The 26,587-nt window shown below is 42.4% G+C and overlaps 1 protein-coding gene across 3 annotated transcripts in view; it reads right to left on the bottom strand.

Moving 5' to 3' along the window:
• The window catches only part of CRK (CRK proto-oncogene, adaptor protein), a 51,718-nt gene that overhangs the window by 7,592 nt on the left and 17,539 nt on the right, over positions 1-26,587 (bottom strand). For 2 of the 3 annotated variants that reach the window (XM_034752181.1, XM_034752180.1), the window contains exon 2: positions 14,806-15,341. In XM_034752181.1, coding sequence (XP_034608072.1) covers positions 14,806-15,341 — 536 coding nt within the window. The remainder of the gene's footprint in view (positions 1-14,805; positions 15,342-26,587) is intronic. The other variant, XM_034752182.1, reaches the window with a different exon arrangement.

Here is a 26,587-nt window from a genome sequence, read left to right as displayed (position 1 = left end):
ATATCATGCATCAGCAGCAGGGTTTGAGCACAAAGACTTCAGCACTGTTGCACATGCTTTACAAATGCTAGATTAGTGCTATTTAACAGTTTAGCCAAGCACTAATATTTGGCACACTGACACACGGTGTCAGTAAATGATCAAGATTTGGGTCTGGTTTCTACTTGCACCTGTGTAGTCTATGGGTATGTCTGCACAGCATTTTGGAGCCTTCCCACACAACAAAGCCTCCAAACCTGGGTTGACAGATTTGGGTAAGCAGGGCTCATGACAGCACTCTGAAATTAGCTGTATAGACAGCACTTTGAAGTTGCAACTCAGGCTCTGAACCCTAGGGAGGGGATGGGCTGAAGAGCCCAACCCACAATTAAAAAGCGCTGTCTATACAGCTAGTTTTAGAGCACTAGTCAACCCGGACTGAGAGGCTCACTCTCATGGGCAGGCTCCAGAATGCTATGTAGACATACCCTGTAAGGGTTTGCTCAGTAAAAAGGGTTGTGAAGGACAGAGCATTGTTACTACCAGTTGGTAGAAATCAGATTAGAGTTAATGTTCTTCTGATTCCCTGTACAGTTTGTTTTCCCCTGAGCCAGAGGTAATTTGACTGTGTAAGTACAGACGCCATGGCAGTATGTAGACAGACATGGACGATCCACTTGGCTGTGTTCCATCCAGAGTTTCTAGTCTGTGTGTGCACTACTAATGTGAAAAACCAGGACAGTGCATGCACAGTGACATGTGGGTTGAAGGGGTTTAGCAGCAAACCAAAAACAAACGGTATCTTGTGAAGCACAGACAGGCAATGGCCAGTTTTCAACAGCTTATAACTGTCTAACGTGAACATATTTTCATGAGGCCAACAAAAGCCATCTCCTTACCCCCAAGACTATCTTCCTGCCAAATTTAAGTTTGCTCCAACCCATGGTTGTATTAGAGTTCTTTAGAGAAAAACTAAGATTATTATTTTTAAATAATGGAAAGCTTTAGGCACCCTACAAAAAGGGTTGCTACTGTTGCTGCTTCCCTTATAACCAACCATGGATATTTTTCTATTTCATATAATTAGTGACGGAATACCTATGTTTAGGAGTTCAAATAATCCTGAACAGCCAAAGGTGCTTAATATTTTTTCCTTCAATCGCTCATCAATTATCTGCTACTAAATTATTAAGCTAGGAATACTTAACTAACACAGCTTACAAACTTCTTGACCTAGAAGAATATATCTTGACAAAGTTTACTAGCTCTGTAGCTAAGCCAAAATTCAGTCAGCCAGGCACTCTGAATCTGTGTGAACAGATTTGGACTCATGATATCTCCAAAAGTTCTCTACCAGTAAGGCTGCTTTAAAGTGATGCTCTGTCATCACAGCCATGACAAAGGGGATTGAATTCTCCATTGAAATTACCTTGCCATGGGTACTTTTTATTTAAGGCAAGTTTATTTAAGCTCTATTTAATGATTGATAAGCAATCCTTATCAAAACTAGTCCCGGGACTAACAGTAAATAGGAAGTTGTTTCTAGACCAAGCCAATTTTGAAATAAGACTTTTATAAAAAAAAAATTAAGAAGTCAGAAATTAAACTATCCCCTTTCAAAGTCCAGCTTCTCCAAATTCCCTTGTCTGATTGAACTGTCTACAGGACAACTGAACCATCAAGTAAGACAGACAAAATTCACTGTTCTTTAGGTAATGCCGAGGCCACAGCAGATGCAACAGTGCTCGATTTTGTATTACTTAACATTGTGCCACATATGCCCATGGTGCTTTATAAAACAGATAAACATGGAATTCCTGCCTCCCATGGAAATTACAATCTATATTTAAATTAAAATGACATGAGAGGAAAAGGACCAGGAATGCATGAACACAAATAATATGACCATTTGGCCACAGAGGCACCTTGAGGATTTTGTTGTTGTTTTTCTTTTGTAATGTGATTAATAAAGAAGTTTCCATTAAAAGCATATTTGGAAAAAATCCACTAATCTATTTGCCACAGGCAAACAGGAAGCTTTCCATGACCAATCAGGGCTCCTAACTAAATTGCTGTAGAATTTAAGTTTAAGAATTATACCTCTACCCCGATATAACGCTGTCCTCGGGAGCCAAAAAATCTTACTGCGTTATAGGTGAAACCGCGTTATATCGAACTTGCTTTGATCCGCCGGAGTGCGCAGCTGTGGCACCTGGACTTGCTGGTGGCCCATCTTCAGCTCTTTAGTAGCAGGCTCTTGCTGTTAGGTATCTGATGTTTTTCAAGCCCTGGATGTAATTTGTGTCTTGTAAGGCTTTAGTTACATTGTCTTGGCTAAGAACACTCAGGTGAATGAAAATTGGCTTAAAAGACTTGACAATGATAAGTATTGAATTGGGAAATGGGGAACAGAAGAGAGTGTGCGTCTAGTGAGACACCATACTGATCAAAATTAGGACTGGATTTATTTAATTACTTAATTAAATGATCCATAAGAGGAGGTAAACAGCATACTGCTGCAATATAAAGATATGAAATTCAAAGCATTTGAACACCAGAGAGGTCAGAGAATAATAAGGGACCTAGCGATTAGAAACAGGGTAAAAACAAAAAGATTAATTTTGGAAAAATGCAGTTGGGGGGGAAATCTGAACCCCTAATTAGCAGGAATCTGGGAAAACAATAATATTGACCAACACCTAGAAATGACAGTGGATAGCAAATTGCACAAGGGTTTACAGTGTGATATAGCTGGGAGAGTGGGAAAGAGTCCAGGGGAATAAGCCAAAGCTATTGAGTGTGTGGAAACACTGATCCAATTTGCTTGCCCTCCACATAGATCAATACAGTTCACTTTCAACTTGTGTCAGATGAAGTGCGTACGCAGGCAAATAGAGTACTGATACTAAGAAATCCACTTTAAATCCATCCATTAACAGCACAAAGACTTCTCACAATAAAAGTAGAGAACTTACTCCTCCATCATCACCACCGCATAAACCATGGCCAGCAGAGCTATCCTGTATAGTGAATTGCCTAATTAACCCAGACTGAATAATCCAAACATCAAAGGAAAGAGCGCTGATCCTACTTTACAGAAAAGAGCAACCAAATATGAGAAGAATTCATTATTAAAGCAGAAAACTTTAAACCAAACCAGAGTGCATTAATCATTTAACTATCTGTGTGGAGTATGGCCCAAAATCATGATCAAGACCTGAGAAATATGTGAGCCACCAGTGCAAAACAAATCCATGTCCTGCCCTCCCATTCTGCCTAGTGAATGCAATAAAGAACGCTGCCCACTTCTAATGAAAATCAAAACGCACTTTCCACAGAAAAGCAAGCCTACCCAACATTCCTGAAAAATGAAGTATTCTGCCTAACCCTCAGGAAGCTAATACTATTAATATGTATTATTTGTATTGCAAAAGTGTCAAATCACAGCCCCATTGTATTAGGTCATGTATAAACACTGAATTCATAATCTAGGTATAAAATGAGACAATAGCTGGTTCCATAATAGTAGATGAAGGAAACCTCTCAATTTCTAGTCAAAATCATTAAGAGATAAGACAACTGAACTCCAACAATATGCAATAATGTCAACATCCAGAATGCCTTGCACACATGCCATCTCTGGATCCACATGCTGAACCTAATTGTTGGCTTAGAAGTGGGCATGGTACATAAATGGTTTTGCTTTCCTGTTCTTACTGCCTCTTCTTCTAGGCAAAGACCAAAGCCTTCCTTCTACCTCACAAGGGGAATGAGCCAAACCTGGTGGAAACTCTCAGATTATTTGCATTTCCAGCATCTCCTAAAAGGGCAAAACAAGGCTGATGAGCTGGTAGAACAGTATAACAACTTGTTGACCAAAACAGATAATATGTTGTCCCAATTTGCCAAGCACAAGACAACAAGTGGATGCAACTATGCCAGACACAGAAAATCTCAATTGCTAGTAAAAATCATTGAGAGATTAGACATAACCAGACTCCAAGAGCATGCAACACCCGCCAACATCCTGGATTCATTGCAATTAGGCTTCAGACTAGGTAGGATACAGCCCTAATAGCATTAAATTATGACCTATGACAATGAATATAGGGGGAGATTTTCAAAGGCACAAATGGTGATTGGGGGTCAGATTTACAAAGGTATTTAGGCACCTAACATTGCAGACTGACATCTAGTGGGATTTATTGGAGTGTCTAGTCATATTAGGCAACCAACCTCAGTATTCTAAATCCTACTAGATGCCTGTCTGCATCATTAGGTGCCTAAATACCTTTGTAAATCTGGCCTTAGGTGGCCTAACTTCAAATGACTTTGAATAGGAGTTAGTGATCTAACTTTTATTTGTGCCTTTGAAATTCTCCTCCAGAGACCATAGGTCAACATTCATATTACTCAGTCTTTCAGGACAGTTAACCATAAGGTGCTGGTGACGACCATGCATGGTGGCAGACAGTACAGAATTACATATTCTCTAACAGGACCCAGAGTAGTAATGCCAAAACCTTCACCTCATGAGGCCCACAAGGATCTCTCCTCTCCCCTCAAGGATTTATCCTCTCTTCCTACCCAATATCTAAATAAGAGTTGAAGAGGCAAGACTTCATGTGCTTCATTACCAGCAATATGCTGGTGACATTCAGCTGTATATCATTTTCCATAGAAGCAGCCAATGCTACGACTAGGATATCAGAACATCTTCAAGAGTTTAGTTTAAGCAATTATAGTTAGGGAAAGGGAAAAATGTTTCAGAGAACTAACCAAGACGCTGATCTTCCCCTTCCACAGAAAGCATCTAACCCCTATTCATCAAAATGGTACAAAGCCTCAAGTCCTGTTCAGCTCATCACTAGATCAAGACACCCATATGGTATCAGTGGTGAAATATGCCTATTTCTACCTTCAGCTGGCTAGTAGAACTTCAGACCTACCTCCCAGATGATGATCTGGCCAAAATGATCAATGTATTCATCACCTCCAGACTGAAATGCTGCAACACACTATGAGGCAGATACAGTATGTTAACACTGCTTTCATTAGCAAATGAAATTTTTCCAGAACAGCTGTTGAGAGCTTTAAAGCTCCTTTGCCATCTAATGCTGCCAGTCCATCTGGCAAATTTCAAGTTACTTTATGTATAAAACTTTGTCTGGGAATAGTGTTCCACCAGTAATAAGCCCTGATACCACACAGTTCTATCAGTCTTTCACCATTCTGATTTTAGAAACCAAGGTCAAGCTTGCCCATTGCTTTATCCACTCTGTCATCATCATCCCCACTGTTGGCACTGAAATCCACCATTATTAAGCAAATCTCATGCTTGGGAATATTGTCGGAGTTTGTTGACAACTGTAGAAATGATCACTGATCTTACTATAGTTGTCTGTTGGTGCATAACACTGTATAATTGTCATACTCGTATCATGTTTGAAACATAATCTGCTGTTAATCAGCTCCCACTCTCTATGTGATTTTTCTGCTTTGGAAGTCATAGTTAATGCTATTCCTGAGCGCTAACCATCTTGCCTTCCTGATTACACTGACATTTTTAAAAATGTTTTTTATCAGCTCTTGGCCATTGACATTAATTTGCTTCAAGAATTTCAAAATTTCTTTCATCGCCTGCACAGCTTTTGTTGTTTCATCCACTGTTGTCATGTTCCAGAAACCTACTTTCAGTTTATTTTGCCTTTAGTATAACAAAGGTTTTAACAATGTGTTATAATCAAGTTTTTCCATAGATTCAAATATTTTCTGTGATAAGGTTAAATCTTCTGTTTTAGATGTGACAGGGTATGTGAATTTTGAAAGGGATAATTGGAAATGAAGTGAGAGTGCTGAAGAGGGACAATTCAGAGCCCACCACACAGGAACAGTGGTGGTTTGCATCTCTCCTATCCTGGGACTGCAGGTTAGGGTAGCCCAGTGGTTTTCAACCAGGAGTACGCATACCCGGTGGGGTACGCAGAGGTCTTCCAGGAGATACATCAACTCTTCTAGATATTTGCCTAGTTTTACATAAAAAGCACTAACATTTCATACAGAGAAAATGAGAAAGTAAGCAATTTTTCAGTAATGGTGTGCTGTAATCCTTTCATATTGTTATATCTGCTTTTGTAACTCAGTAGTATTTAAGTGAGGTGAAACTTGGGGTGTGCAAGACAAATCAGACTCCTGAAAGGGGTACAGTAGTCTGGAAAGGTTGAGAAACACTGGGGTAGCCTTGAAGATACTGCAGCACCTAGTGGTGAATGAAGGACTAGCAGCACCGGGAAACAGATGGAGCAACGGGCCACCCTCAGCCATGCCCCCCACTTTGACCTCCTACCACTACTAGTGCACTCTCTGCACTGGAGGAAGCATGGAGACAATGGAGCCAGCTCTGAGCTTGTCAGAGTCCCACTGTACTGGAAGTATTCTCAAGGGGCTTTATGATTGCTTTGCAATCCCTCTGTGCTGGCATAACCTGAAAAAAAGGGACTGTGGGACACCAGTAAATACAGATCAATAATTAAATTCTAGGCAGAATATACTACAAAACAGATAATTTGGTTTTTAAGTTCTTTTTATATTATAAATCTTGTAGAATAACTAGCAACTTATCTTGGCACCTTCCCCTCTCCCTCCCTGCCCAGAAGTCTCCCCTGGCCCATTCCTCCCAAGAATGTACAATATATGAAAATCAAAAAGCCTTTTTAGTGCATTGTTATATATTTAAAAAAGCAACCAGAATCAGTAAAGAATGAATTATGGTTCCCAAAGCAAATTTAACTTGTCCCTCTGGCACATATATAGTACTACCGTACACAGTTAAGAAAAATAGTTGTTCTGGTTCAGAGACTTTCAATGAAGGTTATCAAAAGGGGAGATTTCTATATTTTACTATTCTTTGTCACTGTTTCACTATCTCCATTTAGTCAATAGAGCTCTCTCTCATTTGGATGTGACCTGTCAGTAATACTTCCTATCTCTTTAGATTGAAAAAAATCTTTACCTCATTGGAAAGCAGGTATAATCAGTTTCCAAGCTATTACAATAGCTTTTAATTTTTTTTAAGTTAACAATTTAACTCTCAACCAATCAAAGTCAGAGCTTCTTAAATCAATTTCAAACTTGACATTCCAATGCTTTGTTTCAAATATCTGACAGAGTCTGGTAATGCACAAAATAAGACAAGTTAATTTAAATGCTCTGTTTTTCTCAGATGCCCTTAAAGAATGGTTTTACATAGAGTTTATCTATCCCATTTATGGAGAATTGGGAAACATTTATTTTTATGAAAGAATATGTGCAACTCCGTTTTCCCTCTCACCTTGTATTGTTCTCTGCTGGGTGTAAAGAGGTTAATTTCCTTCGTGAAACAAGACAAGCAATGCAGTAACTGAAGGGAAGTCACTAAACAGGAATGAACTATTAGGAACCTATGTCTCTAAGGGTAATTACTACACATCTCTAGGCAGATAAACAAGTTTGCAGAAATACTACACCTTGGGGGGAAACTGCATATATTCGATTTGACCCAGTTCAAGAGGCCCAGAAGACAAAGAAATGAGAACTGTATCTAGTGGTCAGCCTGCTATGGGTGGGCGGTGGGAGGTATTACTCATTGGATCCAAGATCTAACGTGAAACTGCAACCAACTGGGACAAACCTTTCTGAAATGGTTTGATGGATTTTGAAACATACCAGGGTCCCCACGTGGAAGATTGCTGACACCTAGTAAGACTGGAATATATATAAGCTGTTTTTTGTTTTCGAGACATGTTTTCTCTAAATAAATACTTTGCTTCATGAAGGCTGGTTGGCCACTGATTAACCCTGTCATAGCCCATGGGAGGTAGCAGGAAAGTAGTTGCTGAACTTAACTGAGACTTGCTAAAGCAGTGGTTCTCAAACTTTTGTACTGGTGACCCCTTTCACATAGCAAGCCTCTGAGTGCGACTCCCCTTTATAAATTAAAAACACTTTTTAATATATTTATCACCATTATAAATGCTGGAGGCAAAATGAGGTTTGGGGTGGAGGCTGACAGCTTGCAACTCCCCCCATGTAATAACCTTGTGACCCCCTGACGGGTCCCAATCCCCAGTCTGAGAACCATGGTGCTAAAGTGATCATAGTGAGCTGTAGGAGGAAATTGCAGCCTGAATCTCTTGTCTGGAGGGAGAAGAATGCAGGTTCCTGCTGCGAAAAAGGTAATGGACAACAAGGACAAGTGCAGAGTCCTGCACTTAGGACGGAAGAATCCCATGCACTGCTACAGACTAGGGACCGAATGGCTAGGTAGCAGTTCTGCTGAAAAGGACCTAGGGGTCACAGTGGACGAGAAGCTGGATATGAGTCAACAGTGTGCTCTTGTTGCCAAGAAGGCTAACGGCATTTTGGGCTGTATAAGTAGGGGCATTGCCAGCAGATCGAGGAACGTGATTGTTCCCCTTTATTCGACATTGGTGAGGCCTCATCTGGAGTACTGTGTCCAGTTTTGGGCCCCACACTACAAGAAGGATGTGGAAAAATTGGAAAGAGTCCAGCGGAGGGCAACAAAAATGATTAGGGGTCTGGAGCACATGACTTATGAGGAGAGGCTGAGAGAACTGGGATTGTTTAGTCTCCAGAAGAGAAGAATGAGGGGGGATTTGATAGCAGCCTTCAACTACCTGAAGGGGGGTTCCAAAGAGGATGGAGCTCGGCTGTTCTCAGTGGTGGCAGATGACAGAACAAGGAGCAATGGTCTCAAGTTGCAGTGGGGGAGGTCCAGGTTGGATATCAGGAAAAACTATTTCACTAGGAGGGTGGTGAAACACTGGAATGCGTTACCTAGGGAGGTGGTGGAGTCTCCTTCCTTGGAGTTTTTAAGGCCCGGCTTGACAAAGCCCTGGCTGGGATGATTTAGCTGGGAATTGGTCCTGCTTTGAGCAGGGGGTTGGACTAGATGACCTCTTGAGGTCCCTTCCAACTCTGATATTCTATGATGATTCTATGATTCTATGGCTCGAGGCCTGAGAATAGTGCCCTCAAGGAGCCCACAAGGTCAGAGGTGCAGTTACCCCAGAACTTTAACACCATCTTCATTACACCAGCTGTAGCTGTTACACTTTTACAGCAAAACCCAGGCATTTACCACATAATGATCTCCACTGACCCAAATATAATGAGAGTTACACAGAGTCCCACTAGTGCTGCATAATGGATCTATACAAGGCACACCCTTTGTAACAAAGTGGTGATGAAAAGGGGATGAAGGTATTTCAGGATCATTTACATCCTTAGTGAGATTCTAAACCTTAATTTCCTTGACTATGTTTGAAAGTGAACATTTATGCATATCAACATAGCTTTAATTTTACAACATCTGATACGTATACTAGATCTTTCTTCCAATATTCAGTATATCCTTTGTCAGGGTGTCATTTCCTCCAGAGAGCAGCTCTTTTCTTGGGCTTTTCTAAAATACACTATTTTTCATCTTATGGAGGCAGTACAAAAGTGCTATTCGTAGTCTGGATCACAAATAGAGGGCTTGAAAAAGCCACTTGCCTGGGGCAAGCAGATAATTTTCCCAGGCAGCACAGTCAGCCTCTGCAGGATCAAAGCTTTCATTAAAAAAAATTAGTCTCTTGCCCTTACGGCTATGTGGAAATTTTTCCAAACATGAATTGAATATAAGTCAATGGAGTGCTGTTTCCTTAGACAGCAGAGACAGTGCAGACAGAGTAGGTGCATGACCAGGGTAGGGTACAGATGCACAAATAGTGTACAGTGCATACTGGAGAGAAAAGAGAAAGATTTAAGGAAATGAGAGGGAATATGGTACTAAGAGACAAATGGGGGAAGAGATCAAGACAACTATTTGGGAGGAGGTAGAGTGCACAGGGTATAGGGAAAAGAAACACACAGTGGAGACAACTCAGTAAGATACACAGTGATCTGTTTGAGACCAAAAAAATTGTGTTGAGTGAAGCCAGGAAGGGGGAAAAAAGATCTACCAGAGCAAGAGAAATGTAAGGGCAATTTTTTAAAAATCAGAATTGCCAATAATAGAGAAAGAACAAGAACCATACAATTATTTTTATTTCTTTAAATTGTGAGGGACATGGCAGAATTGATATTTTGCACCCTCATTGGTAGGCTCAGCCCTTGGGCTAGTAGATGTTTCACTACATTTTCAAGCCCTACATACATGGTAGTTCAAATGTAAATAAAATAAGCAAACTAGATGAAGATGCTATAAAATGGGTGCACAACTAGTTGAAAAACCATATTCAAAGAATAGTTATCAATGATTTGCTGTCAAACTGGGAGGATGCACCTAGTGGGGTCCCACAGGGGTTTGTCCTGGGTCCAGTACTATCCAGTATTCTCATTAATTACTTGGATAATGGAGTGAGAATATACTTATAAAATTTGCCAATGACACCAAGCTGGGAAAGGTTGGAACTTGGAAATACTCTGGAGGACAGGATTAGAATTCAAAATGACCATGACAAATTGGAGAATTGGTCTGAAATCAACACGATGATATTTAGTATAGATAAATGCAAAGTACTACACCGAGGAAGTAAAAAATTATTGCACAAATACAAAATGGGGAACAACTGGTTAGGCAATAGTATTGCTGAAAAGGATCTGGGGGTTACAGTGGATTACAAATTGAATATGAGCCAACAATGTGATGAAAATTCTGGGGTGTATTAACAAAAGAGTTGTATGTAAGACATGGGAAGTAATTGTCCTACTATACTCAGCACAGATGAGGCCTCTGGTGGAGTACTCTGTCCAGTTTTAGGTACTATGTTTGAGGAAAAGTAAATATAAATAAATAAATGGAGATATCCTATCTCCTAGAATTGGAAGGGACCCTGAAAGGTCATTGAGTCCAGGCCCCTGCCTTCACTAGCAGGACCAAGTACTGATTTTGCCTCAGATCACGAAGTTGCCCCCTCAAGGACTGAACTCACAACCCTAGGTTTAGCAGGCCAATGCTCAAACCACTGAGCTATCCCTCCCCCTTAAGGTGTGCACGAACTGGGGAGAGTCTAGAGGAGAACTACAAATATGATCAAAGGTTTAAAAAAACCTGACCTATGATGAAAGGTGAAAAAACTGGGCATGAGTTAGTCTTGAGAAAAGACAACTGAGGAAGGACAAGTCTTCAAATATGTCAAGGGCTGCTATAAAGAGGACAGTGATCAATTGTTTTCCATGTCCACTGAAAGGTAGTAGGACAACAAGTAACAGGTTTAATTTGAAGCAATGAAGATTTAGATCAGATATTAGGAAAAGCTTTCTAAATATAAGGATAGTTAAGCACTGGAATAGGTTACCAAGGGAGGTTGTTCAATTCCCACCATTCAAGGTTTTTAAGAACAGGTTAGAAAAACCCCTGTCAGGGATGGTCTAGGTATACTTGGTCCTGGCTCAGCATGTGCGCAGACTAGATGATCTCTGGAGATCCCTTCCAGCTCTACATTTCTAGGAGTCTATGAAAAAGGGAAAAGGGAATCGAATCTTAGTTAAATCCTTAACTTGTTGAGCACAATCAGTGTAATCCCCACCCCCCATTTTAAACGGCTGAGTCTCTAGGGGTACCTACTTGAATGGGGTATTCACCCATGCTTGCCTGGAAGGGTTTAATGTAGGATAAAAAGGGGGGCCAATTAACCAGACAGGCCACAGTTGAGGGGAATCAGGTGTTTTAGTAATCCCCTGACTCATAGGTGCTGGAACTAGGGGTGATGGGGGTGCTGCTGCACCCCCTGGCTTGAAGTAGTTTTCATTATATACAGGGTTTACAGTTTGGTTCAATGGCTCTCAGCACCCCCACTATACAAATTGTTCCAACTCCCCTGCCTTGACTGAATAATGAGGGAGCCCAGCTGAGGAGGAACGAGTGGTCTGGGTTTATAAAGACAGGAAACTAGCAGCAGAGGGGGGCTGAAGGAAGTAGCCTAGAGTCACTCCATGGGAGGAAGGAGCTTTGGGGCTGACAAACCCAGAGGAGGGGGAGACAGAAGGTTAGGAAAGGCCCAGGGAAGAGGCAGTAAGGTCCAGAAAGGAGCAAACCTTGGCTGGAGATTAGAGGATCCCTGAGCTGGAACTTGGAGTAGGGGGGCGGGCCCAAGTTCCCCTACCAGCTACTGGGGAAGAGGCACTGGCTGGGCAGTGAATGGGAAGACTGCCTGCGCCCGTTCACAAGAAGAGACTTTGATAATCCGGAAGGGGAGGACACATCTGACTTGGCCAGAGGGCTGAGCCATGAACACAAAGTATCTTGCCTTGCTGAGAGCCAGGAAGAGAAGGTAGGGTGTGTGGTGAGAGATGGAAAAGAGGCATTGGACCTGGAATCAACTAATCTCCAGAGCGACCCAGAGGAGGCACAGTAGCGATGAGCAGACCCTGTGACACTATGACTTCATGGCTTTAGTTAGGAAAGTAGACTGCAGCAGTTCTCAAACTTTAGGTTGGGACCCCAAAGTGGGTCGCAACCCCGTTTTAATGGGGTTGCCAGGGCTGGTTTTAGACATGCTGGCCAAAGTCAAAGCCCGAGCCTCATCGCCCAGGGCCAAAGCCGAAGCCCAAAGGCTTCAGCTCCAGGTGGTGGGGCTTAGGTTACATGCCACCCCCTTGCCTGAAACCCTTGGGCTGAAAGCTTTGGGGCCCCCCCGCCCAAGGCAGTGGTGCTCAGGCGAGCTCAGTCTTCGATCCCCTCTCCTGGAGTCATTTATTAATTTTTGTTGTCAGAAGGGGGTCGCAGTGCAATGAAGTTTGAGAACCCCTGTGCTAGTAGTATTCTCTAAGTTCATTTGGAACAGGGGAGAAAGGGTCTCAGTGGAATTTCACTTCCTTACAAACTGTGGCAGACTGATAGGTCATTTATCATGAAGGGATGAGTGTCCAATCCCATGAACTCAACTACTGGAAGACCTGCCTAAGGCACCTGCAGGTAATTTGCCCCTTATAAATGGACTGCACAAGACAACTTACATTTCCAATGCTTTCTAAGGGAAAATAAATACTTTCAATCCCACTTTGTATCACCGATCAACACAGCAGCTTTCTGTTAACGTACATGTAATTATAACATACATTTTCTTAATTCTTTATAATTAAAGTTTACTTACAAGCTTTAACTTTGCATTGGAATTTTTTATTAAATGTGAACTAAACCTAAAGAGGGAAGTCCAGAAATGTGTGCCAACTGTACCCACTAATAAAGCTGCTAGAGATATTGAAGATTATGGTGTCACTCAACACACAATTTAAAATTTCACTGAACTTTGGGGGGAAAAAAAAAAAAAACTGCTCTTTTTGGTTTGCTAGAGATGCCACAACATCAATATCGGAGCTCGAGTACATCAGGTACCTATGATATCCCAGAATGCATCATTCTGGGCCATCTCCAGTAAACCTAGAAAAATAAACAATTTTAGGGCTTTATGAAATTCTAAAAATTAAAAACTATGTGCTGAGTGTCCATCAAAGCCTGGAAAAATTGTGTGTGTGTGTTAATTCTAAGCACATTTCTTGATTTACTCAAATTTGTATTTTAGCTTTCCATTTCACCTTTAAAGCATAAATGCAACAGCATATATAGTAACAAGTTACATGCGTGCACCCTGCTTACAATATCTTTAGGAAACAAAGTTTTGGATTTTCCAGGTTATGCATCTATAATCTGATTAACACCACATTACTTCTGATGTTGCTATGACAGCATTATTAATTAATTATGTATAGTGTCCACATCACTGAGGTATTTAGGTACATTTTAACAAGACAAAACTAATTATCACAAGAATGGGAAGCGCTTCCTCTGTGCCTCCTCACAGAAACTGTCTCAGCTTCTCTGAAAGAACCCAAGATGGTGGACAACAGGAAGCAGATTAAATAAAGAAAATCCAGAGATTGTAGTTAAAGGAAAGCCTGGATAAAGAGATGCATTTTATATGCCATCCTGAGAGGAGAGCCTACCACTGAGAATGCCCTGCTCCCAATTCCCTCAAGCTTCACTTTAAGGATATCTAGTTGAAGTGTGTCTATAGAGTACTCCTATTTCCTTGGTATTTCATTTTAAAAGAAAAAAGAAAAGAACGCATGTATTACTATTTGAATGTACAATCAAAAAACGATTCATCCCTTTAAGGAAAAGTGGTGATGCATCAAGAAGCATCCTGCATCCACTCGTCCCAATGCTTTCCACATGTAGAGTTACCAGACCACGTGAAACACAGGGAGGTATTGAAAGAACAATCACCTAAAAGGTGCTCTTATTTCAGTGTGTGATGTTCCAGATAAACCACATGCATGATCAGCACCATCTCAGTGTGTTATTAAAGGAGATCATACATGAATCCTGACATAGAACTATCTGTGTTATTAAATTGGAGGTGTGGGAGAGAAGTCAGCATGCCCACTTAGGAATGGAAAGAGACTGTGCCCAAGTATTCAAACTAACCAGTTTATGAACTCTTAATTTTGTTATTGGAAAAAAACCTCAAAAGCATGAAGAAGTGAATAAGAATGTGGATGGGGAAGCGTTGTTATATTAGTAATGCTTGAAGTGAAATAGGTTATTTGTTCAGTGAATATAATACCCTAAACATTTTAGAATATAAATTATCAGAACCTTCTCTAGTCTAATAGGTTTAAAATAAAGACTCCATCCAAAACATTAAACTAGTTATTAGTTTTACATCAAGAGTAATATTACAATGCTTTCTCCCACTCAGCATTCCTACAAAGGCTATGTGTTTGAAAGGGAAATCCCTTGAACAAATCTCTTCTTTCTAATTTTTGCCCATTATGTACCTCCAAAGCCAAGGCTGTCTTGTCGTAGGCATTAGGGACTCGCTTCTGGATAACCCGGGCATAAATAGGGCCATTCTGAAGGTTAGGGAGCGGAGTGTTGATGCTGGGTTGGGCATAGGGCCCTGGCTCCGGCCCTCCCAGTGGCTGTGGGTGGGAACTATCCTGGTTACCTCCAATCAGAGTAGATACTGAAGCAGAGGAAGGTCTATACTTCTCCACGTAAGGAACAGGTATCATTCCCCTCTTTCCATCGCTGTCTTCTGCATTCCACCATTGCTCTTCAGGCTTATCCCGGATTCTCAGTATGTCTCCTTTCTTAAATGGAAGATCTTCCTCATCATTTCCATTAAAGTCAAAGAGAGCTCGCACATATTCAGCTTCTTCCTGCCTCAATATAACTCCACTATTCTGCTTGGATTTGGAAACAGGTTCTATCAATGTTGTAGTGTCCAAATAATGTATTTTGTAGAATTCCAGTAAAGATGGTAATGAATCAAACTCTTGGTCACCTATTCGGAATCTGGAGGGATTCAACCCTAAAAGAAAAATGGCAGCACATTATTAAAGAGAATATAATAAAAATGTGACAAGTTGAAATGAAATCTCTACGAAAATTATTTAAGTTTACAGATGAATAATTTGATACAGAATTAGGCACTATACTTCAGGATAATGTTGTTAATTGTATCTAACCTTTGTACATAGTTAGTGATTTGTATATATGCATACATGGAAGAAAACTGAAGTTTGATTTGTTAGAATAGTGAAGTGAACAGTATCCTGTACCTTCCAGAATTGGGAGGTAGAGTGTGTGGATCTTATTCAGATGGAATGGGATCTTATTTTTAGAAGTGAAGTTTGTCAAACTAGGAAGGTGGGGTTAGGTAGACTAGAACAAAATTATAGCAGTGGGCCAGTTATGCTATAGTTAAGATTAAGACCAACTTTCTGTTCAAAGCACAACTCTAAGTGCTTGACTCCTGTAAAATTTAATAACCACTTAACACCGTTTTATACCCCCTAAACGCTTGCATACAGGATGCCACCTAAACCTATACTTCCCCTTACCCATCATTAAATCCACAGACTGCTCTCATATCCCTTCTTACTATTGACCAAATCCATGGGAAGTCAACCCCAGAGCCCTGCCACTGACATACCCTACACAACTCTCCATTGAAATGATGCAGGCTGGAACCTCAAGTTACACATTCGCCTCTTTCATTTGATCCTACGCATGGGGGCACAGAGCCAGATACCCACATATCAAAATCACACCTCTGCATTCCTCAAACAAATCCACAGATTTCCTTATATCACAAACGCACCTCTAACAATCGGCCCCACATATTGCTTCCACTATTAAGTACCTCTATACCTAAAACAATGAAATCAACTGGTCTGCATGTAGACAATTGACTACGGCTCTTTCCAGCTCCAGAGGGGCAGAGTTACGGTTGCATGGGCACTTACCTTAACTTTGTATTTCCTTGTTTTCACAAGTTTGAGTTTTGCTGAACTTGATGTTCTGTGTTAATGAAGATTTTTACTATTTAATAAGTGTCTGATTTTCACTCCCAAGTTTATTCTGAAGGAAATGAAGGAGTTTTGTTTCTTATTTGTAAAAAGAACAGGAGGACTTGTGGCACCTTAGAGACTAACAAATTTATTAGAGCATATGCATATATGCATCCGAAGAAGTGGGCTGTAGCCCACGAAAGTTTATGCTCTAATAAATTTGTTAGTCTCTAAGGTGCCACAAGTACTCCTTTTCTTTTTGCGGATACAGACTAACACGGCTGCTACTCTGAAACCTTTCCTATTTGTGTGCGTCTTCGACCTACCACATCTATAAACTCAGCCACATTCAGCTTTTCACTTGGGACGGTACAGGATTTTCATTTCCAAAGTATAAGACATCTGTATATTTCATATAGAATGAATTTTAGGTACAAGCCCAAGATAAAGAATGAACCGTGAAGCTTTTTTAGCCCTCTACTCTTTACAGCATAACTGTCCTGAATGTTACATCAAGAGAGCAACGTTGCTGTTATGGTTAGTTACTAGTAGTTGGTCAAAAAACACACTAAGGCCTTGTCTACACTGCCACTTTACAGCGCTGCAACTTTCTCACTCAGGGGTGTGGAAAAAAAAACACCCCCGAGCACTGCAAATTTCAGCGCTGTACAGTGGCAGCGGAGACAGTGCACCAGCGCCTCCCCTCGAGATGTTTTTTTTTTTTTTTTTTTATAGTGCTAGGAGAGCTCTCTCCCAGCGCTGGTACCGTGACTACACAGCCACATTAAAGCGCTGCTGCAGCAGCCCTTTAACGTTGCTAGTGAAGACATGCCCTAAAACGGTGTTTGAAGACAGATACTAAACACTACACAGAGTTTTTAGCAGCTTGGCTTTGGAGCGAACACAAATGAGGCCATTATTCCTTTTTTTTTTATGAAAGTCATAAACACCACAAATCAACGTAGCAATATACATTTCCAAAACATGTGCAACAAGTGCATTAACCTTTTACTTCTAATTTCTCTTAGCATAAGTGACCTTCATATTTGTCAAATGGCAGGTGAGTTATAAACCATCATATCAAATGCATCAACAAATATTTAACTAAATAAATCACATCCCACACTACTATACATTATGAATGACATACAACTGATGAATTGCCAATCTTGGTTTCAGTTGTCCAGCTGTCTATTTCTCTTTTTTCCTGGTTTTATGTTCTTCAATTTATTTGGAAAACAATAAGTCTGATATTCCATATATAGTATAACCAGTTGTTGTGGGAGAAATGGAGACAAAGAGATTCACACTTCAACAAGTAATGATGAGGGGTAAGGAAGGAGAGACAGTCATACTTCAAGTTCTTAGTCTAGTCCATTTTCCTTCTATCAAAAAAGAGTTGCTTACCTTGTAAATCTGTTTCTCCAAAGAGGATCTCTAACAGAACTCTTGCTTCTGGGCCTTAGTTCCTTAGTGCAAGGTTAGAAGAACTCGCCCTAGCTCTTAAAAATTTTTGACCATCAAGGGCAGCATTACCAGGGTGGATCATTGGCTCAGCCTGACTTCCTGAATATTCCAAGTAGTTCCTTCAACTGAGCAGGAGATAATGCTCCCAGAAAGAAAAGCTGATTCAAGATGATCAACTAGCAAAAAATACTATCAGAGAAGAAGCATATAATAAAGTACCTCTCAGAATTATGGGATGAGGTGTTTGCGATGAGAGAATTCACCTAGATAATATCTTCAGAGAAGCAAAATTATAAGGTACACTCAATCAGTCCAGGATTCACATTCCAGCAGACTTAGAAGCCCAAGAGGTGTCCACAAGGAAATGTAAGCAAATGAGTAAAAACAACATGACCAATGCCAATAGGGCAGAGAAAGAGGAAAGAATTAAGATACCTCCCAAAATGCCTACATTATAATATATAAACATAAGTATAAATTAGCTAACTGAAAGTAAGGTACATCCTATAACAAAACAAAACAAATCTTTTTTGGTGGTGTGGGTAGTGAGAGTTTAGCCTCCCTTACCTCATAACGGGGGGGAGGGGGCGGGGAGAGAGGGACACGACTCTTTGGCCTGAGGGCCACATCTGGGTATGGAAATTGTATGCAGGGCCATGAATGTAGGGCTGGGGCAGGGGGTTGGGAGGGAGCATGTGAGGTGTGCAGGAAGGGGCTCAGGACAAGGGGTTGGGGTACAGGAGAGGTGCGGTGTGTGGGAGGGCGCTCAAGGGAGGGGGTTAGGGAGCTCAGGGGAGGGAGTTGGGGTGCAGGATGCAGAAGAGGTTTGTGGTGAGGCCTCCCGCCTGGGGCGCTTACCTCGAGCGGCTCTGGGGTGGCAGCGGCGCTCAGCGGGGCTAAGACAAGCTGCCTATCCTGGCCCCGCGCCTGGAAGTGGCCAGCATGTCCGGCAGTGGCTCCTGGGGGTGGGGCAGGGCAGGCGGCTCTGCTGCACACTGCCTTCGCCTGCAGGTACCACCCGTGAAGCTTCCATTGGTTGGGTTCCCCATTCCCGGGCAATGGGAGCTGCAGGCAGTGCCAGCCGCTTCCGGGAGCTGCACGGGGCCAGGACAGGCAAGAAGCCTGCCTTAGCCCCGCTGTGCCTCGGGGCTGGCAATCCTGTGGGCCAGACTGAAAGCCCTGACGGGCCAGATCTGGTCCACAGGCCACAGTTTTCCCTCCTACCTTATAAACAAGGTCTGGAAAATAGAGAACCAATAAAGAGGATTCCTTCTTGTAGGCCACATCCAAGCAACAATGTTTTGTAAATGTGAGGAGAGAGGGCCATATAGTTGCTTTGCAGATGTCTGTGATAATTTTTTTTTTTTTAATCTCCCTAGCAAGCTGTGATGGGAGCCCAGATATGCCGTTCTAATTTCAGGCCAACCAAGTCACAGCAGTATGAAATGCAATCAGGCATCCACTTAGACATGATCCTCTACGGTGTTGGTACCAAATGAAGCAAAAATTGTGTTGATTTTCTAATGGTTTTAGTCCTCCCCGGGACTTTTTAAGATCAAGCATATGGAATGGGCAGGCAGGTGTGGGAAGAATGTTGGCGGGCCAATATGATCACTAGTGTGGAACTCCAATACCACACTGGAGAGAACTTGAACTCTGCAGCAACACTTTATCTCAGGAAAGACTGGTATACGATAACTTGGTCGTTAGACTAAAGTCATTGCCACCAGCAAAATTACTGCATGTAAAGAACTTAAACTCATAGGAAATAAGTGGTTCTAAAGAAAGTTTGATAAGCTTTGTCAGGGCCACATTAATATCCCATGACCAAAGGTTTTATAATGGGGGTGGTGTTGCGAGACTTCTACTAAGGGACAATAAACTGAAATAGATGTGACAGATTGACAATATCCTACATTATCCTGAACAAACCTTATGGAATTAAGATGAAATTTACTAAATTAAGTTAAACCTCACTGAATTACAGTTAATACCTTTGGGGGACATTGTACTAAAAATGCAGTTATATGTGTGTTGTTAGGACACTGTACGTACCTTCTCTAGCAGGGAGTGGGGATGCTAATGTACTTTCCTACATTATCAGCCTTGGAAGCCACCCACCCGGACAGATATGCATCTAGTAGTTTAAACTGGGACCAACAAAAAAAAGTGTTTGGGGATAAATAGCCTGTTTTTAAACTCGCTCATGGGCTTCTTCCTGATCCAGCAAATGGACAGGACCCCTGGTCCACGGAGGGCTCCAATCCTTATGGTAGGGTTGGAAGGTCTGTGCCTGCCAGACTGCATGTTAAGAGTTGTGTAGGTGTCTTTATAATTATTGTTTTCTCTATCATGCTTTTTACCTTAAGAATAAAGTAGGTTTGCATAGAAAGAACTGTGTAGAACTTATGACTAGGGCTGTCGATTAATCGTAATTAACGCATACGATTAACTAAAAAAATTAATCGTGCTTAAGCGCAGTTTTAATCACATTGTTAAGCAACAGAACACCACGTTAAATTTATTAAATATTTTTGGATGTTTTTCTACATTTTCAAATATATTGATTTCAGTTACAACACAGAATACAAAGTGTACAACGCTCACTTTATATTATTTTTATTACTAATAGTTGCACTCTAAAAATGATAAACAAAAGATAGTATTTTTCAATTCACCTCATGCAAGTACTGTAGTGCAATCTCTTTATTGTGAAAGTGCAAGTTACAAGTGTAGAATTTTTTTTTGTTACATAACTTCACTCAAAAACAAAACAATGTAAAACTTTAGCACCTATGAGTCCACTCAGTCCTACTTCTAGTTCAGCCAATCACGGAGACAAAAGTTTGTTTACATCTACAGGACATAATGCTGCCTGATTATTTACAGTGTCATCTGAAAGTGAGAACAGGCGTTCACATGGCACTTTTGTAGCCAGCATTGCAAGTTATTTACGTAAGTTACATAAGCTAAACATTCGTATGCCCCTGCGTGCTTCGGCCACCATTCCAGAGTCCATGCTTCCATGCTGATAATGCTTGTTAAAAAAAAATAATAATAAAATTTGTGACTGAACTCTTTGGGGGAGAATTTGTATGTCTCCTGCTCTGTTTTACCCGCATTCTGCCATATATTTCATGTTATAGCAGGTTCGGCTGATGACCCAGCACATGCTGTTCCTTTTAAGATCACTTTCTCTGCAGATTTGACAAAACACAAAGAAGGTACCAATGTGAGATTTCTGAAGATAGTTATGGCACTCAACCCAAGATCTAAGAATCTGAAGTGCCTTACAAAATCTGAGAGGGACTAGGTGTGGAGCATGCTTTCAGAAGTTTTTAAAGAACAACAGTCCAATGCGGAAACTACAGAACCCGAACCACCAAAAAAGAAAATCAACCGTCTGCTGGTGGCATCTGACTCAGACGATGAAAATGAACATGCGTTGGTCCCACTGCTTTGGATTGATATCAAGCAGTGGGTGCTTGTTGTTATAACAGTCATCAGCATGGATGCATGTTCTCTGGAATGATGGTTGAAGCATGAAGAGATATAAATCTTTAGGGCATCTGGCACGTAAATATATTGTGACGTTAGCAACAACAATGCCATGTGAACGCCTGTTTTCACTTTCAGGTGACAGTGTAGAAAAGAAGCGGGCAGCATTATCTCCTGCAAATGTAAACAAACTTGTCTGTCTGAGCAATTGGCTGAACAAGAAGTAGGACTGAGTGGATTTGTAGGCTGTAAAGTTTTACTTTGTTTTATTTTTGAATGCAGTTTTTTTTTTACATAATTCTACATTTATAAATTCAACTTTCATGATAAAGAGATTGCACTACTGTACCTGCAATCGGGGAATTGAAAAATACTATTTATTTTATTTTTTTACAGTGCAAATATTTGTAATAAAAATAAATATAAAGTGAGCACTGTACACTTTATATTCTGTGTTGTAACTGAAATAAATATATTTGAAAATGTTTAAAAACATCAAAAATATTTAAATGGTATTCTATTATTAACAGTGTGATTAATCACAATTAATTTTTTTACTCACTTGACAGCCCTATTTATAACTGTAGCAATTACCCTGTTAACAGTCTCTGAAAAGAAAGCAAGCAGGTATCCTTGGGTAACTTATCTGTACTGGTAAATACACAGTGAACACAAGAAACAGTTCAGCCTAGAAATACCCTTGTCAGAAGGGAGAGGGACAGGGATCCACCCAAGACAGCCAACAGCTGGGGAGCTGGAAGCCTGACTGTGGATGTCCTTGCTGGGCCACTAAGCGAAAATACAGGTGCAGTTGCCCCGAACTGTCTGAACCTTATGACAAAGAGCTGCAGAGTCTAACTTCTGCTAGGGTACAATAAACTGAAATAGCTGCCAAATTTATCTGGATAGAGTTAATTTTTAAGTTGTACTCAAACAGATAAAGAGGATAGTCAAACATTTTTGCACAGGACAAGTCAAAGGGACTAATTGGGCCTGACTGTACCACAGGCAAACCTTTTTATCTCAAGCTGTAGATGGCCTCTGAGATGACACGACATAAGCCACCTGCTTGAAGAGTCCATGCTTATGGATTTCTATCCTTTCTAGCCAAACTAAACAGAAGGCTTCCAAGTTAGGATAGAACAATGTGCTCTGCTGAAGTGAAGCTCTAAGGCCAATGGCATCAGATTTGGTCACCTGCAACACAGTTAAGAACTCTGTCAGTGGGCTAGTTAGAGGGGACTATCTGGATCAAACCTTAGTCACCCCTAGGGAGACACTGATCTGGAACTCAAAAGTTCTGGGTTCAATTCCTGTTTCTGCCAATCTCGTGTGATCATGGACATATCACTTAAACATTCTGGGTCACATTCTGGCATCCTTAGGTCACGTCTACACTACAAACTTTGATTGACAAGTTATTTTGGCATAAAACCATCACAGTTAGCATACTGCTTGTGCGTGCACATACTTGGTTCTCTGCATTGACACTTCAGATACTCACCAGGTGTTTGTGTCAATGTAGTGCGTGGTACACCAGGGTAAATATTCCAAGGCGAAACTTGCCATTGTCTGGCACACTGCCTTTTGGGAAATTGGTGAGGCAGAAACAAGTTGCACAGGAGTAAGTAGGAGCAAGGGGTCAAATTCCCATCATGCAACTTCCTCCATCCCATAATGTCACCCGTATCCCATATTTTTCCTCTTTTTAAAAAAATCCCACAAAGCCTTGCTGCACCTTTCACTCTCTGCCATCTCTGACAGAAGCATGAAGTCCGAACAGCTCTGCACTATCGTCATGACTGTTGCAAGCAGAGGATGAATGATCCTCTGGTATTTGGAGAGCCATACTAAGAACTTCAGCATTGGGTTACATGAAGATTTTGTGGAGGACAGTTTGCTGAGTGATATAGCAAAAACCAATTCAAGGATGGTGGTGGCATTCACAGAGCAGCTGCAGACCAGGGAGCGCTGCTTCTGTGCCGAAGAAACAAGCACTGACTGGGATCACATCATGATGCAGGTTTGGGATGACGAGCAGTGGCTGCAGAACTGTCAGATGCAAAAGACCACATTCCTGGATCTGTATGCCAAACTCACCCCAGCCCTCTAGCACAGGGAGACTAGAATGATAGCTGTACTGACAGCCAAGTGAGTGATGATTGCTTTCTAAAAGCTTGCAACACCAGATTGCTACCAGTCAGTAGGACATCACTTTGGACTTGGAAAATCTATAACGGGGGGCCATTAATGGTCTCCTGCTATGCAGGACTGTGACTTGCAGTAATGTGCAGGACATACTGGATGGATTTTGGCACCAGCCCATCTTGTCACAGAGTACATCAACAGAACAGGCTACTTTTCTAAGATTATGCAAACATTGTTGGATAACTGGGAACGCTCCACTGCCCTCAGCGCTGGCTGGTCAGGGAAGGTGCATGATGCTTGCATCTTTAAGGACACAGGACTGTTCAGAAAGCTGCAAGCAGGGACATTCTTTCCTGACTGGTGGATTATCGTTAGAGATGTTGAAATGCCAACAGTGACCTTGGGGTACCCGGACTACCCCTGGCTCGTGAAGTCATACACCAGCCACCCCGACAGCACCAAGAAGAGATTCAACTACTGGCTCAGCAGGTGCATAATAAGAGATGAATGTGCTTTTGGTAGACTGACGGGATGCTGGGGTTGTTTACTCAAGACTGGATATGAGTGAGAAAAGTATCCCAATGATTATAGCTGCCTGTTGCATTCTGCATAATATCTGTGAGGCAAAGGGGGAAAAGTTGCCGCTGGGATGAAGGGCAAAGATGGAGTGGCTGTCTGCTGCGTTTGAACTGCCAGACACAAGGGCTATTACAAGAGCTCAGTGTGGAACTATGCAGCTGAGGGAGGCCTTGAAAGAGCACTTTAACAGTCAGCCACAGTAAGATGATATGGGCGAACGTGCTCTATCTGCCCTGGAATTTTGGTGGTTATTAGGAATTGTGTGGTGCTTGTTGTACATTTATGAATACAACACTGTTTGTTAATGGACCTATTAATTTTCCAGTGCTGCTTGTACATTTACAATTATTACACAGTGTTTTTGTCACTGATCCTATAAGTTTTGTCCATCTGTACAACAAGCAGTCAGTGCTTTCAGTAGTGCTGGGCATTCTGCAACATATGTTGTGAAGTAATAAAGATGAATTTACCAAAAAATATTTTTATTGAGAACCGAAACCAGTGTAAAAAAAACCCAGGGTACAATTAAAAAAACAAATACAATAAAAAGTTCTGAAATAAATTAACAGAACTTAACAAGGAGACAGAACATTCATGTCCTTTTCAATTCATTCTGGCTACACATGCAGCAATAGCGACTCTCATGCATCAGTGTATGTGAAGCTATGGTTCTCCTAACTGTCCACCAGCGTGAAGTGGTAGGGGATATGGATGCATCCCCTGATGCTATGTGGAAAGTTGGCGGGGGGAGGCGTAGAAAGGTGCTAAAATGGAGTTCTCCACGGACTGCAAAGGGAAGTGAACCCGTAATTGTTGAACCTGTAGGTCAACAAGAGTCTGCAGCAGTGTTCCCTCTAATTTTTCCCCCACACATGTGCAGAATAAATTTTGTTATGTGAGACACATCACCTTCATATTGGTGCACATAACAAAATTCATGTGGTGGGGTGGGGCCAAGGGGTTCAGAGTGTGGGAGGGGGCTCAGGGCTGGAGCAGAGTGGAGCAGGGCTGGCTGCAGGGATGTGAGAGCTCCAGCTGGGGGGTACAGGCTCTGAGGTGGGGCTCAGGGCTGGGGCAGAGGATTGGGGTGTGTGGGGGGGATGAGGACTTTGGCTGGGGGTGCGGGTTCTGGGTGGGGCTGAGGAGCTCAGGGCTGGGGTGCATAGGGTGGGGCCAGGGGTGAGGGGTTTATGGTGCAGGAGGATGCTCCGGGGCTATGGCAGGGAGAGAGGACTCCCCCCCGCTCTTTCTCCCTACAGCAGCTCTTGGGCTGAATGGGGCGGGGGAGAGGCACCTCTCCCCGCTGTGACAGCTCAGGGGCTGGGGCCGTGGGATAGGCACCCCTCCCCCGGCAGGTCTGGGCTGGGGCTGAGTTGGGGGAGGGGTGCCCGGTCATGGCAGGTCCGGGTCTGAGTTGGGACTGGGGGAGGGACACCCCCGTAGGGTGCCAAATCCGTGGGTGCTCCAGGGCTGGAGCACCCACAGAGAAAATTAGCGGGTGCTGCTCAGCAGCACCCACCAGCAGCCAAGCTACCCCCACCCCCAGCGCCTGACCAACTCCTCCCTCCCAGCGCCTCCCGCCCCTGCGAACAGCTGTTTCGCAGCACGTAGGTAGGAAGCTCTGGGAGGCAGAGAGAAGAGCGGGGATGGGGCACACTCGGGGTAAGAGGCAGGGAAGAGGCAGGACAGGGGTGGGGACTTGGGGGAAGGGATGGATTAGGGCCGGGGCGGGGGTCCAGTACCCTCCGTAGTTACAGCGGAAGTTGGCGCCTATGGTGCACCCCTCCCCTGGCCGTGGTAGGTCAGCTGGGCAGCGCTAAACAGTCTGCTGCGTGGCCGCGCAGCTTACAGGGAACTTAGGTCTGCAGCATTTGTGTTTGCTGATGAAGAAGGCCCATTATGTCCTGGTACATTTCCTTCTCCTATCCACTCTTTCCCTCTCCATACTGTCTGCAACATTCACCCTCCAGGCTCTCTTTTTATGATCCGATGCAGCACTAGCTTGCAGGATCTCTCTGCACATATCCTCTTCTTTCTCCTCCTTTATCATGGTCTGACGTTCCATGGGTGTGTAGGGGGGACCTCTCAACACCACAACAGCAGCAGCTACAGACAAAACATACAGAGGTATTCTATGTATAGCACAAGGAAAAGTGAAAGTTAAGTTTCCTAACTCCCTTCCCTTGGCTCCCCTAAAGTTTTAAACAAGACACGGTTATTGACACTTCAGCCTGGGAGTGCCTGTGCACAGCATCGCTCACCAGCCCCAGCCATGGTGAGTATGGCCGAGCAGAGGCATTAGAGGGGAAGGCAATTCAGTTGTACAAAACAAAATTTCAGCCTTTGTTGTCCTACACTTATGCCCATTGAACATTGGCACTATTTTCCACAGACAGTGGTAATTTTAGCTGATATCTCACTCCTGAGGGTAACATAGGCACAGACAGCACAGCTGCTGCTGGTGTACTGAAGCCCCTGGCCCCACATACACTAGCCTTTGCTGCAATGGTGATTGCCAAAGTCATCGTGGACTGGTATGGGAAAGTATCTTACCACAGAGGAAGAAATAAGG

Source organism: Trachemys scripta, chromosome 18, assembly GCF_013100865.1.
Source record: "Trachemys scripta elegans isolate TJP31775 chromosome 18, CAS_Tse_1.0, whole genome shotgun sequence".
Classification (NCBI taxonomy): domain Eukaryota; kingdom Metazoa; phylum Chordata; order Testudines; family Emydidae; genus Trachemys; species Trachemys scripta.
This window is presented reverse-complemented; position numbering and strand designations above follow the sequence as displayed.